The sequence below is a fragment of the Homarus americanus genome, unplaced genomic scaffold (genome assembly GCF_018991925.1).
Source record: "Homarus americanus isolate GMGI-L3 unplaced genomic scaffold, GMGI_Hamer_2.0 scaffold4896, whole genome shotgun sequence".
Classification (NCBI taxonomy): Eukaryota; Metazoa; Arthropoda; class Malacostraca; order Decapoda; family Nephropidae; genus Homarus; species Homarus americanus.
In genome coordinates, this window is record NW_024749657.1 from 1,237,650 (window position 1) to 1,253,057 (window position 15,408).

General features: G+C 40.9%; 1 protein-coding gene and 3 non-coding genes across 6 annotated transcripts; 3 read left to right on the top strand and 1 right to left on the bottom strand.

Annotated features, from left to right (window-relative positions):
- Positions 1–1,366: 1,366 nt before the first annotated feature.
- LOC121853580 (carbohydrate sulfotransferase 9-like) lies at positions 1,367–14,877 on the bottom strand. 3 transcript variants are annotated; one of them, XM_042347803.1, is made up of 7 exons: positions 14,724–14,877; positions 14,086–14,531; positions 4,038–4,196; positions 3,112–3,239; positions 2,794–2,989; positions 2,444–2,578; positions 1,367–1,910 (listed from the first exon to the last, which is right to left on the bottom strand). In XM_042347803.1, the coding sequence occupies exons 2-7, from the start codon at positions 14,482–14,484 to the stop codon at positions 1,725–1,727; spliced, it is 1,203 nt and encodes a 400-aa protein (XP_042203737.1). In that variant the 5' UTR covers positions 14,485–14,531; positions 14,724–14,877; the 3' UTR covers positions 1,367–1,724. The 3 variants fall into 3 exon arrangements, with proteins under 3 accessions (XP_042203737.1, XP_042203738.1, XP_042203736.1); XM_042347804.1 differs by having other exon boundaries at positions 14,718–14,877; XM_042347802.1 differs by having other exon boundaries at positions 14,086–14,877.
- On the top strand, positions 4,622–4,694 carry Trnak-cuu. The gene has a single exon. It is a non-coding gene; the product is annotated as a tRNA-Lys (tRNA).
- Trnak-cuu lies at positions 5,692–5,764 on the top strand. The gene has a single exon. It is a non-coding gene; the product is annotated as a tRNA-Lys (tRNA).
- On the top strand, positions 6,918–6,990 carry Trnak-cuu. Its single transcript has one exon. It is a non-coding gene; the product is annotated as a tRNA-Lys (tRNA).
- Positions 14,878–15,408: the final 531 nt, after the last annotated feature.

Below are 15,408 nucleotides of genomic sequence, written 5' to 3' on the forward strand. Positions count from 1 at the left end.
ATCCTCAGGTAAGGGACAAGAATAATCACAGGTGTGTAGTTCAGAATCCCAACACTGCCGGTGCTGCGTTATTTCATTTAGTTTCCATACTGACTCGATCGGAAGGAGACGCGGACTTTTTGAGGCGACTGTACATAGATAAACACTGAATAAATCAACAATAGAGTGAGTGGTATGCCTCGATACATGCACACAGTACACATACAGCATAGATCCATCTGTTTCACTGCAAATATACAATACAATTCGTTGTTGATAACATACTGAAGGTGTTATGCCTAAATCATCACACTGTTCCTGTTTATACCACAAGAACAAAGTCAGTACGGCATTATAGACAAATACTGTTGCTTAGATTTCTCGTTATTCATATGAGTTGGTTTTTAATACAATTACAAAAGGTTGCTGACACGAAGCTACGAGTTGGTCAGGTAGGTCGTCGTGTACAGTGTATGTAGTGGAGAAAAAATGTCGACTCAAACCGTGAGTTAGACGGGTTTGCATTGACTGTCAGGACAAGTATCGTGAGAGAATGGAAAAAAAGAGAGACAGACAGACAGACAGACATACAGAAAAAATATGCACCAATCACACAGTATTATTAGACTCTTTTAGGTCATCCTGAATCACACAGTGGCAGGCGCACTACTACGGTCATACTGTAAAAATATATAACACACCGTAAAACCGATGTATTAATAACACTATTTCAAGTAAGTGATCTGTTATCTCGAGTAAATGATCTGTTATCTCAAGAAGTGATCTGTTATCTCGAGTAAATGATCTGTTATCTCAAGAAGTGATCTGTTATCTCGAGTAAGTGATCTGTTATCTCAAGAAGTGATCTGTTATCTCGAGTAAGTGATCTGTTATCTCAAGAAGTGATCTGTTATCTCGAGTAAATGATCTGTTATCTCAAGAAGTGATCTGTTATCTCGAGTAAGTGATCTGTTATCTCAAGAAGTGATCTGTTATCTCGAGTAAATGATCTGTTATCTCAAGAAGTGATCTGTTATCTCGAGTAAGTGATCTGTTATCTCGAGAAATCATCTTCATTAGGCTACAAGGTTCGACACCTGACTCCAGAATCTCAAACCTTTAATAACTTTGTGTTGACATTAATGATGAAGTAACACGTATTATTATGGGGAAATACGAGGCTTTGGGCCTTGTGTATATCTTAGGTCCTGCCAGTGATGGTTTAACCCCTTGAGGATAATGTTTTAACCCTTTGAGGACGATGGCTTACCTCTTTGAGAATAACTTAACCCTTTGAGGATGATGGTTTAACCCTTTGAGGATAATGTTTAACCCTTTGAGGACGATGGTTTACCTCTTTGATAATGATTTAACCCTTTGAGGATGATGGTTTAACCCTTTGAGGACGATGGTTTAACCCTTTGAGGACGATGGTTTAACCCCATGAGGATAATGGTTTAACCTTCTGAGGATGATAGTTAAGTATTTATAGACAATAGTTTAACCCCTTGAAGACGATAACTTAACCCCTTGAAGACGATAAGTTAACCCCTTGAAGACGATAAGTTAACCCCTTGAAGACGATAACTTAACCTTTTCCACCCCTAAAGGTGTATAGAGGTGCATACAGCTCAAAAGACTGTCTGTAACCAATGAGAATCAAAGACTGAGCTGACAACAATTATTAGTGGCAGACGATCAACCAAGACGTTACAGCATCAGTCTGGACCACAGAGCACCTTTCATTAGTCGTGTGTCAGATGAAGGTACTTAGTCGAATTGTACTGAAAGAGTTCAGAGTCGAGCAGGTAGTGTTGGTACAGTTGCTGCATTTGTTTACGGTCGAGCTGTTTCAGGTAAGCTTCCATCTCCTGTTGGCTCAGGTTGAAATTAACTTCTCCCTCAGCTTCAAGGTGTTTCGTTGATACAAGCTGTTGGTGGAAAAGGAATTGGTTGGTGAAACTTTAACTGTTGGTGAAAGGAAAGGATTTTATGACCCTTAGCTGTTGGTGAAAGGAAAGGATTTTATGACCTTTAGCTGTTGGTGAAAGGAATGGATTTTACGAGCTTTAGCTGTTGGTGAACGGAAAGCATTTAATGAGCTTTAGCTGTTAGTGAAAACGTTATACATTTATAGCTTTGATGAGAGAAAAAATTATTCAACGGACTTTAGCTGTAGGTGGATGAAAGAATAAGAATTAATGATCTTTAGTTGTTGGTGAAAGGAAAACATGAAATATTTAGCTATTTTAAATTTTTTTACTTTCAAAGACACGAGAGAGAGAGAGAGAGAGAGAGAGAGAGAGAGAGAGAGAGAGAGAGAGATAACATAACAAGATCAATCATCATTTACCTAATACATAAACCTGTTCGTGCTACTACACTACTTTACGTCACTCACGCCACTTACGTCACTCACACCACTTACGACACTCACGCCACTGACGACACTCACGGTACTTACGTTCTGATACTCCTTCAAGTTAACTACGGTGGTGAGGAACTTCTCGTCGTCCTTGAGTGTCTCTGTTTTAAGGAAGAGGTCATAGTTGGCTCCACACACGTTGCAATCAACCCAATATGGCTTCCAGTACTGTACCTGTTAAACACATGTTGGTTTACTAACATGTTACCTGGCACACACCTGTATGCACTAACCTAACCTAACGTAGAGAAATAGGAGGGAGTGTCTAGTTATTTATGTCTAGTTAAATCTCTTGGTATTCTTGTGAACTATCTGTCTTTCCCTTACTATAATTCATTATCTTTATTTTTCTGACCATCACACACATCCACACATCACCCATCACCCACCTTATTCACCCAATCCTGAGCCTGATGAAGGTTTCTGGTCGAGTCTAAGATGTACTGCACGAAGTCCTCAAACCTCGGGGTAGACTTAGTATTCTTCCCTCTCCTGTATTTCCTTTTGATGGTGTTCTTCACTTTCCTTATGTAGTCAGAGCAGGGTTTATCTGTAGCTATTTTGTCCAGGTATATGTGAAGTATTCTAAAAGGGAGAAAAGTCTTGATAAAAAAAATATATATATTTGGTTACGTGTCATTAGTTCTAACAGTGAATGGGTCCTGTATTGTTGTGTGTGTAAGGTACTAGAAGCAGCAGTACTATACCTGATGAGCGGGTCTCTCACTACAATAATCCGTAGGCCACTGGTGAAGATTCGTGTCCTCTCAGCTGGATCAATCACCGTCACTTGCAGTTGGTTCAGAAGCTCCATCATCTGTGGTGTTGGTGACGCCTGCAGGTGGAAAAAAAATGAATGAATGAATGATTGAATGAATTACACGTGTTAGACAAATTCTTCTCTAAGCTTATTCATCCACTAACTATAATGTCCAGCTTAACAAAATGTCATCATCTGGGGGGAACCACAACTTTTAATTTTCTTTATATATCCCATCTCTTCCTTCCCCTGGCCCTCGTACCTTCACCTCCCTCGTGTTGAAATTAACGTAACTTACAGCTATAACTTACGGCAGTTATCCTTAAGACTCGGTTGTAACTTAAAACTAAATCTTACGACGAAAATTTCCTCTATAAAGTGAAGTAAATATCTGAGGGGTGAAGAGACGGAGAAAAGACAGTAATCTTAAGTTAATTCTGACAGTGGTGGAGAATGTCTGAACCGTCAACTATACAATACCTGTCAGTGATGGTGTATCGTGTACTATAGTGATATCTCGTACAGGACCTTTCACTTGTAGATGTAGTATTAATTAGGACATCTTCCTTGTAGATAATGTATATACCAGAACCTTCCCCTTGTAGATAATGTAAATACCAGAACCTCCCCCTTGTAGATAATGTATATACCAGAACTTCCCCCTTGTAGATAATGTATATACTAGAACCTCCCCCTTGTTGATAATGTATATACCAGAACCTCCCCCTTGTAGATAATGTATATACCAGAACCTTCCCTTTGTAGACAATGTATATACCAGAACCTTCCCCTTGTTGGTAGTACTGTATCTACAAGGAACCTAGTACCTTAAACACCTACAATACTTCCCAGGACCGGTACAACGTGACTTACCTTATAGACGGGACACAAGACAATATCCGGGTGATGGTTGTGCCAGAGGAGGTGGATCGGTCTGGGTACTATCAGCCGAGTCCGGGACTGACACATCTTCATCACGTGTTTCTCCCTGTTGATCATCTTCTTCAGGTGATTTTGGAGGAACTCTCGATCCTGTGGAGGAGGAGAGTGTTAGAGTGTGTTGAGAGGGGGAAGGAGGTAGTGTGTGTTGAGTGGTGAATGGTGGGGTGAGGGAGGTAGTGTCTGTTGAGAGGGGGTTGGGAGGTAGAGTGTGTTGGAAGGGGGAGGAAAGTAGTGTGTTGAAAGTGGGGAGGGGGAGGTAGAGTGTGTTGAAAGGGGGAGGGAGGTAGTGTGTTGAAAGGGGGAGGGAGGTAGTGTGTTGAAAGGAGGAGGGGAGGGAGGTAGTGTGTGTTGAGTGGTAAGGTGAAAGAGAGAGGCAGAGTGTGTTGAGTGATGAGGTGAAAGAGAGAGGTAGAGTGTGTTGAGTGATGAGGAGAAGAGAGTCATTGTGTGATAAATGTTGAGGTGGAGTGTGTGACATAACCGATAACAATTTAACCTAAACCAGTTACATTACAGCCCGGCTAGCTCAGTCGGTAGAGCACGAGACTCTTAATCTCGGGGTCGTGGGTTCGAGCCCCACGTTGGGCTTCATTTTTTTTGCCTTCAAAATAATTCTGAACAAAACTATCAAGAACGATGGAGGGATCTTACACATGACATTGTTTTTATTACCTCGATATTAGATTAAATAACCTAACCTCTTGACCTACATACAGCGGTCGTCAGCTGAGGTAGAGCGGCCGATGGTAGAGGAAGTTGTGGTCAGGTGATTGATGACAGGTGTTGGGCGGTAAATTACACGGCTCCAAGCATTTTTTCTCAAGCAAGTTATTTTTGTACAGTCTATTTATCTATATATCCATGTACGTATGTATGTATGAATATATGTGAGAATTTTATGGTTGCAATCAATAGTTTAGAAAATTCCAAGACACTTTTCTTCCAAGACGTTTTTCACACAAATGACTTATATAGACCAGTTAGGATAGGTTAGGTCGTTTGTGAGAGAAACGTCATAAAAGAAAAGTGTCTTGGAATTTTCTAAGTTATTGATTGCAGTCATAAAATTCCCAATAATTCTTTGGGTGGCAACAAGTGAAATTTTACTGTCATTTTAACCTCCTAAATACTAGATTTCATTTCACTTAGACACTTTTTTTATTAGGGGCGAGGGTGGGGGTGGGTATGAGGGCGTGGGTGGGGTTAGGTGGGGGTGGGGGCGTGGAGGGGGTTCGGTGGGGTGAGGGGGGTTCGGTGGGGTGAGGGGGGGTTAGGTGGGGGTGGGGTGGGGTTGAGGGGGGTTAGGTGGGCGTAAGTGGGGTTTGGTGGGAGTGAGAGTGGGGGTGAGGGCAGGGAGATCAGGGCGGGAATCAGGGTAAGGGCGTAAAATACAGGTATTCTGGCAACGTTCCATCAGGCCTCTCGCTCTCTGCTGGACACACCCTGGATGAGAGATGCACCAAGTCAATGTTGGTGTCCCTCCCTAGTATACTGTCTCGTAAAGATTAAGCACTCCAACTTATTTCACCTGATGATTAATTTAATCTAACTTAATCTAATATAACCAAACCTCAGTAAATATTAAGCCCGGCTAGCTCAGTCGGCAGAGCACGAGACTCTTAATCTCGGGGTCGTGGGTTCGAGCCCCACGTTGGGCTTCATGTTTTAGGCTTCAAAATAGTCCTGAACAAAACTATCAAGAACAATGGAGGGCTCTTACACTGTACATAACATTTCCTTTATTACCTCGAAATTATCTAATCTAACCTAACTTAACATCTTGACCTACAAGTAGAGGTCGTCAGCTAGAGTAGAGCGGCCGATGGTGGAGGAAGTTGTAGTGGAAGGTAATGACATTGCTCCAAGCTTTTTTTTTTTTGAGTGAGTTATTTTTGTACAGTCTATTTATTCATATATGTATGTATGTATGTATGTATGTATGTATGTATGTATGTATGTATGTATGTATGTATGTATGTATGTAGCGGTCTTGGTTGTAGGCCAAAGCTAAACTCATTCTCCACGTTTGTGATTTATTAGGGGTGACACACACACCACCTTATATTGTACAGTATATGCCAGTTAGGAGGCTAGTTTAGGTCGCTTGTGAGAGAAATGTCATAGAAGAAAAGTGTCTTGGAATCGTCTAAACTATTGATTGTAACCATAAAATACTCTAAATTCTTTGAGTGGCAACACGTTAAATTTTACTGACACTTGAACCACCTAAATACTAAGATTTCATTTCACTTACACTTGTTTTTTTTTTATTAAGAGTTAAGTGGGCGTGAGGACGTGGGTGGGGTTAGGTGGGGTGAAGGATTAGGTGGGGGTGGGGGTTAGGTGGGGGTGAGCGGGGGTTAGGTGGGTGTGAGCGTGAGCCGGTTAGGTGGAGGTGAGGGCGTGAGGGGGTTTAGGTGGGGGTGAGGGGGGGTGGGTGTGAGAACGCGAGCGGGGTTAGGTGAGGGTGAGGGGGGGGGGTTAGGTGGGTGTGAGAGCGTGAGTGGGGTTTTTGTGGGAGTGAGGATCGTCAAAGGTGGGGGTGAGAGTGGGGGTGAGGGCAGGGAGATCAGGGCGGGAATCAGGGTAAGGGCGTAAAATACAGGTATTCTGGCAACGTTCCATCAGGCCTCTCGCTCTCTGCTGGACACACCCCGGATGAGAGATGCACCAAGTCAATGTTGGTGTCCCTCCCTAGTATACTGTCTCGTAAAGATTAGGCACTCCAACTTATTTCACCTGATGATTAGTTTGATTTAATTTAATCTAATCTAACGTAACCTTATCCAACCAAAAACATGCACAGCACCAGCCCGGCTAGCTCAGTCGGTAGAGCACGAGACTCTTAATCTCGGGGTCGTGGGTTCGAGCCCCACGTTGGGCGGCACATTTTCGGCTTCAAAATAGTCCTGGACAAAACTATCAAAAACTATGGAGGGATATTACTACCACTAGTTGGGTGGTCATTAGGTAAATAACCAAAACAAATTGAACATAACCAAATATAATCTAAACTAGCTTAACACAACCTAACCTAATCTAACCTAACCTAACGCTAACCTAATCCTCATCCAGGTAGCGTTAGTGTTGGTCTTTTTATATGAATGCACCGTTCTATCTAATCTAGGCTAATCAGGGAACTCCGACCCCCTGTACCCCCTGATTAGATTAGGTTAGGTTAGCTTGGGTTGGGTTAGGTTGAGTTGAGTTGGGTTGGATTAGGTTGGGTTGATTTTTGGTGATTTTCTATATTTTTTTTACACATTTCTAATACCCAAAGAAGGAACAGTGCACTAGTATAAATTAACCTTAGTGTTCAGTCATTAGGTGAAAATTATATGCTGGCGTAGTTAACTCATACTGTATAATACAAATAACTGAACACTTATAAACACTGGCTGACTGAGGAGTGAGGGAAGCGTCGTCATCTTTAAGAGCGGCCGCAGGTAAAGAAAGATTCGGAAATTGTCTACTATGGAAACTACTTAAAAAAAATTTATTTATTATATATTTTTTTCGTATTTCGTGATATTTTGAAGGAATTTAACCTTCACTACCGTCGGGATGAATCGTTATGGAGATATGACCCATTGACCCCCAACTACCAACAATTTTGTTTGCACAAATTTGGCGGGGCTTTTAAGTAAAGGGAAATTGTGGGGTAAAACACCAAAAAACTAACCAATTCAACCAAAACCTAACCTAACTAATCCTTACCTCACCAAACCTAATCCAACCTTACCTTAATTATCAGATACTGGAGGATAAAGTGATAGGTACTATCGTGGACAAAAGTTCGCTCCCTGTAGTGAAACTGAGTCACGGGAATGAGTCTCCCAACTGACTTACCCTGACTGTTATCTGGTGCGGGTGTGTTGTGCGGGTCGATACAGCTTCAGTTTGGGAAGGAGGGAACTTTTGTCCACGATAGTACCTTGTCCAACTAAGAGCCCTTAACAGAAACGCAGAAGCCAGTGTGGAGATTTATTTGTCTAGAGTTTCCGTCTTTTAGTACAAAATCTAAGGTTTTTGACGATAGTGACAGTCTTAACCGCACTTTGCACACTTAAATGTCAATAGCAGCTACTACATTTTCAAAGAAACGACGAATAGTTTGCCAAGCTGACGACTAACACCCATAGCAGAAAGAAGCCATATTGCGACTAGACATAGATAGTAAATAAGTAAATAAAATTCAAAACTGAGCATGAGCAGGGGTATCACGTGACACCGAGAGCAACGCTGATTGGTGGGACATAGGCGGTTATTGTAAGGTGTTTCAGATGCACGGAATAGCTAACGCGTTAGCAATTCTGTCTGTGCAGACGCTGTTGCTGACTTCTGCGCATGACACTTTCAGAGGGAAAAGCTAACACCTTGATCAGGCGCTAGTAGAGGCGCCCTAATAGCTAACAACCAATGAGCGAGTTTCTCCCACTGAAAATACGTGGATCATGGCTGCTTATGGAGAATATTTTGATTAATATTGAAGAGTTGGTGGCATGTACTGTAAGGCAATAAAAAACTGTGATATAATAATAAAATAATTCTATATACGATAGTATATTAGATAGGACCTAAAACAAAGAGTATGGCGTGAAAGAATTGAAAAGGATTGCGCCTAGTTGAAACCAGTTTTGGCTCCACCCATTTTTAAGTGGGCACTTTCCGATTTCATTAATTTGGTGACTTTGGTGTTGATAATTATTCAGAAATGATTAAAATTTAATATCATTACTCATAAGGTACTTTTAATAAGGGTGAACAGGTTGATTACAGTTCTGTAAGTGCCAAAAATAAGACTTCAACGAACCTGAAATTTGTCGTATTGTGTGTGTGTAAATATGCGAGCACTGGCAGCGAGAGAAGTGTACAGCTGTTCTGCTGGAATATTTTTATTTTTTCTTATTTTTTACGGGGATTAGCCCACCCGGGCACAGGTCACTGACCCACATCGGGGCCTGGGGGGCAAAAATGTAGTAGTAATAATAATAATAATAATAATAATAATAATAATAATAATAATAATAATAATAATAATAATAATAATAATAATAATAATAATAATAATAATAATAATTCACAGTAAATAAAATGTATAAAAAAAATAAAATAAAAGAGTAATGATAATAATAATAACAACACTAATATTAATCATAATGATGATAATAATAATAATAATAATAATAATAATAATAATAATAATAATAAAGAAATAAAAAAATAAAAAAAGATCAATAGTGAGAAACAATATATGTATGTTGTGTTGTCAAAGTAAGAGAAACAATTGAGACCCTGCAATTGTGTGTAAATGAGGCAGAAAGTCAGATCAGCAACCTGGGACTTGGTCACATAGAGCAGCAGGGTCTACCATTAGACAACACATTATGCTTCAAATATCTTCCCAGGCAGTAGTACCTCCCTGTGTGGTAGCTGCCTACTGCCTACTACCTGGACTGATGCATATTTTTTGTATTGCGTTTCAGCCTTATTATGTATTAGTCACCTATCTTAATAGTCACCTATCTTATTAGTCACCTATCTTATTAGTCACCTATCTTATTAGTCACCTATCTTATTAGTCACCTATCTTATTAGTCACCTATCTTATTAGTCACCTATCTTAATAGTCACCTATCTTAATAGTCAGTCACCTATCTTATTAGTCACCTATCTTATTAGTCACCTATCTTATTAGTCACCTATCTTAATAGTCACCTATCTTATTAGTCACCTATCTTAATAGTCACCTCTTAATAGTCACCTATCTTAATAGTCACCTATCTTATTAGTCACCTATCTGGTCTTAATAGTCACCTATCTTAATAGTCACCTATCTTAATAGTCACCTATCTTATTAGTCACCTATCTTAATAGTCACCTATCTTATTAGTCACCTATCTTATTAGTCACCTATCTTATTAGTCACCTATCTTAATAGTCTTACCTATCTTAATAGTCACCTCTTATTAGTCATAATAGTCACCTCTTATTATTAGTCACCTATCTTAATAGTCACCTATCTTATTATAGTCACCTAATCTTAATAGTCACCTATTAGTCACCTATCTTAATAGTCACCTATCTTATTAGTCACCTATCTTATTAGTCACCTATCTTAATAGTCACCTATCACCTATCTTAATAGTCAGTCACCTATCTTAATAGTCACCTCTTATTAGTCACCTATCTTAACAGTCACCTATCTTATTAGTCACCTATCTTAATAGTCACCTATCTTATTAGTCACCTATCTTAATAGTCACCTATCTTATTAGTCACCTATCTTAATAGTCACCTATCTTAATAGTCACCTATCTTATTAGTCACCTATCTTATTAGTCACCTATCTTAATAGTCACCAATCTTATTAGTCACCTATCTTAATAGTCACCTATCTTATTAGTCACATATCTTAATAGTCACCTATCTTATTAGTCACCTATCTTAATAGTCACCTATCTTAATAGTCACCTATCTTATTAGTCACCTATCTTAATAGTCACCTATCTTATTAGTCACCTATCTTAATAGTCGCCTATCTTAATAGTCACCTATCTTAATAGTCACCTATCTTAATAGTCACCTATCTTAATAGTCACCTATCTTAATAGTCACCCATCTTATTAGTCACCTATCTTAATAGTCACCTATCTTAATAGTCCCCTATCTTATTAGTCACCTATCTTAGTAGTCACCTATCTTAGTAGTCACCTATCTTAGTAGTCACCTATCTTATTAGTCACCTATCTTAATAGTCACCTATCTTATTAGTCACCTATCTTAATAGTCACCTATCTTAATAGTCACCTATCTTAATAGTCACCTATCACCTATCTTATTAGTCAGTCACCTATCTCTTATTAGTCACCTATCTTATTAGTCACCTATCTTAATCACCTATCTTAATAGTCACCTATCTTAATAGTCAGTCACCTATCTTAATAGTCACCTATTAGTCACCTATCTTAATAGTCACCTATCTTATTAGTCACCTATCTTAATAGTCACCTATCTTAATAGTCACCTATCTTAATAGTCACCTATCTTAATAGTCACCTATCTTAATAGTCACCTATCTTATTAGTCACCTATCTTATTAGTCACCTATCTTAATAGTCACCTATCTTATTAGTCACCTATCTTATTAGTCACCTATCTTATTAGTCACCTATCTTAATAGTCACCTATCTTAATAGTCACCTATCTTAATAGTCACCTATCTTAATAGTCACCTATCTTAATAGTCACCTATCTTATTAGTCACCTATCTTAATAGTCACCTATCTTATTAGTCACCTATCTTAATAGTCACCTCTATCCCTATCTTAATAGTCACCTATCTTATTGTCACCATAATAGTCTTATCTTATAGTCACCATCTTAATAGTCACCATCTGTAGTCACCTATCTTATTAGTCACCTATCTTATTAGTCACCATCTTAATAGTCACCTATCTTATTAGTCACCTATCTTAATAGTCACCTATCTTATTAGTCACCTATCTTATTAGTCACCTATCTTATTAGTCACCTATCTTAAGTCAGTCACCTATCTTATTAGTCACCTATCTTAATAGTCACCTATCTTATTAGTCACCTATCTTAATAGTCACCTCTTATCTTAATAGTCACCTATCTTATTAGTCACCTATCTTATTAGTCACCTATCTTAATAGTCACCTATCTTATTAGTCACCTATCTTAATAGTCACCTATCTTAATAGTCACCTATCTTAATAGTCACCTATCTTAATAGTCACCTATCTTAATAGTCACCTATCTTATTAGTCACCTATCTTATTAATCACCTATCTTAATAGTCACCTATCTTATTAGTCACCTATCTTATTAGTCACCTATCTTATTAGTCACCTATCTTATTAGTCACCTATCTTAATAGTCACCTATCTTAATAGTCACCTATCTTAATAGTCACCTATCTTAATAGTCACCTATCTTAATAGTTACCTATCTTAATAGTCACCTATCTTATTAGTCACCTATCTTATTAGTCACCTATCTTAATAGTCACCTATCTTAATAGTCACCTATCTTAATAGTCACCTATCTTATTAGTCACCTATCTTAATAGTCACCTATCTTAATAGTCACCTATCTTAATAGTCACCTATCTTAATAGTCACCTATCTTAATAGTCACCTATCTTAATAGTCACCTAACTTATTAGTCACCTATCTTAATAGTCACCTATCTTATTAGTCACCTATCTTAATAGTCACCTATCTTATTAGTCACCTATCTTAATAGTCACCTATCTTATTAGTCACCTATCTTAATAGTCACCTATCTTATTAGTCACCTATCTTATTAGTCACCTATCTTATTAGTCACCTATCTTAATAGTCACCTATCTTATTAGTCACCTATCTTAATAGTCACCTATCTTAATAGTCACCTATCTTAATAGTCACCTATCTTAATAGTCACCTATCTTATTAGTCACCTATCTTAATAGTCACCTATCTTAATAGTCACCTATCTTAATAGTCACCTATCTTATTAGTCACCTATCTTAATAGTCACCTATCTTATTAGTCACCGATCTTAATAGTCACCTATCTTAATAGTCACCTATCTTATTAGTCACCTATCTTAATAGTCACCTATCTTAATAGTCACCTATCTTATTAGTCACCTATCTTAATAGTCACCTATCTTAATAATCACCTATCTTATTAGTCACCTATCTTAATCTTGATAATTTCAAAGTTATTCTTGTTGGTTTCATATTTATATAAGCGTTTGATCAATATTTACAGCCAACCACCACCCTCACACATCTGTACAGCCAACCACCACCCTCACACATCTGTACAGCCAACCACCACCCTCACACATCTGTACAGCCAACCACCACCCTCACACATCTGTACAGCCAACCTCCACTCAACCTCCACACACATCTGTACAGCCAACCACCACCCTCACACATCTGTACAGCCTACCACCACCCCCCACACACCAGTACAGCCTACCACCACCCCCACACACCTGCACAGCCAACCACCACCTCACACACCGGTAGAGCCTACCACCACCCCCACACACCTGTACAGCCACACCACCCCACACACCCCACCCAACCACCACCTCACACACCTGTACAGCCTACCACCACCCTCACACACCTGTACAACCTACCACCACCTTCACAAACCTATACAGCCTACCACCACCTTCACATCTGTACAGCCTACCACCACCCTCACACACCTGTACAGCCTACACCACCCCCACACACCTGTACAGCCCACACCCCCTCACACACCTGTACAGCCTACCACCACCCCTCACACACCTGTACAGCCTACTCCCCACAAACCTGTACAGCCACCACCCCCACACACCTGTACAGCCCACCACCACCTCACACACCTGCACAACCCACCACCACCACCACCACCCCACACACCTGTCACATCTGTACAAGTACAGCTACCACCACCCTCACACACACCTGTACAGCCTGTACCACCACCTCATGCACCTGTACAGCCTACCACCACCCCACACACCTGTACAGCCTACCACCACTCCCCACACACCTGTACAGCCTACCACCACCCTCCCTGCACCTGTAAAAGCCTACCACCACCCCCACAAGCCTGTACAGCTACCACCAACTTCACACACCTGTACAGCCTACCACCACTCCCACACACCTGTACAGCCTAACACCACCCTCATGCACCTGTACAGCCTACCACCACCCCCACAAACCTGTACAGCTACCACCACCTTCACACACCTGTACAGCCTACCACCACCCTCACACACCTGTACAGTTACCACCACCCTCACACACCTGTACAGCCTACCACCACCTTCACACACCTGTACCGTTACCATCACCCCCACACCTGTATAGCCTACTAACCCCACACATCTGTACACCCTACCACCAACCCCACGCATCTGTACAGCCTACAACAACCTTTACGCCTGGTCACGTTACCTTGTCTGGGTAGGTGGAGAGGTCGAGGGTGTTGAGGAAGGACCCGCGTGAGGGCTGAATCACCGGGTGTGTCCAGGCCGGCTCCTCCACCTCCAGGAAACGTTCCTTGGTCACCTTGTCCCTAGTGTTGTTCTGAGACTTCTGGCCAAATACTCTTCCCTTATCATGTACTCCTGTTTCTCTCTCAGTGCTCTTCGGCGTCGCCTTCAGGATGAGAGACTGTATTTCACTTAGAGAGAGTCTCACACTTGCCGCCCGTCCATTATCGTTGATCAGCACCTGAGTGGTGGTAGTGTCGAGGGGCGTCGCTCCCCCCTTGGAGTGATGGTACACGAGGAAGGCCCCGGCGAGGGTAGTTAAGGCTACTACACGCACAGTCCAGTTGTTTCGCGGGTTCATGATGACGTGTCTCAGTTACTCACTGCCACCAGCACTTGCGTCTTTACCTGGTCATTACACCCCACTTACAATTTGGTGCCACTTTAGCGTGCGGTCAACAAATATATCTAACCTAACCTAACCAAAATATCTGGTAGACTGGACGCTATAGTAGCACCTAAAATTCTATCATTAGTACTCTTTTTCTCATGTTGTTTAACACTGTGAAAATATTATCAACACAAACTCGGTACCGTTACTTTACACAGGTTCCTTGAGCACTTTCTTGTACCGTCAAAAAACGAATGAGTCAATGATGATGCAAGGAACGTGGTGGAACAGGGCGAGCCATCATGAGCAGAGCGTCCTGAACCTCCTTCCTACCCAGCCACACAACAACTGAAACGACTCTCTGATGGACACTCAGATCTTTTTTGAGGCCAATGCTCGTCCTCCCCCTACTCCTCCCCCACTCTTCCTCCTCCGCTCTGCCCCCCCTACCCCTACTCCCTACCCCTACTCCCTACCTCACGTTCATCTTATATCTCCATCGAAATCTTACGACCAAAAGCTTCCGCAAAACACGATGAAATTTTCCAACCCGGTAACTGTTTATTTTACCCGTGACGGCGTGACGTAATAAAGGTGAATGGATAGTTGAGGGAGGAGAGAGACTAGGGAAGGGGATAGCTAGTGAGATGAGGATAGTTGACAAGATTAGCCTGGTGTAGTAGTTGCTGAAGGTTGTTTATGTGGTTGGGGGTGTTGTTTCTGTGGTTGGGGGGTGTTGTCTGTGTGGTTGGGGGTGTTGTTTGTGTGGTTGGGGGGTGTTGTCTGTGTGGTTGGGGGTGTTGTTTGTGTGGGTTTAGGTTGTGATGGGGGTAGGTTGCGGGGTTATTGAGGTTGTGTTCGTGGTTGAGAACTTAACTCCCGCACGTATGACCC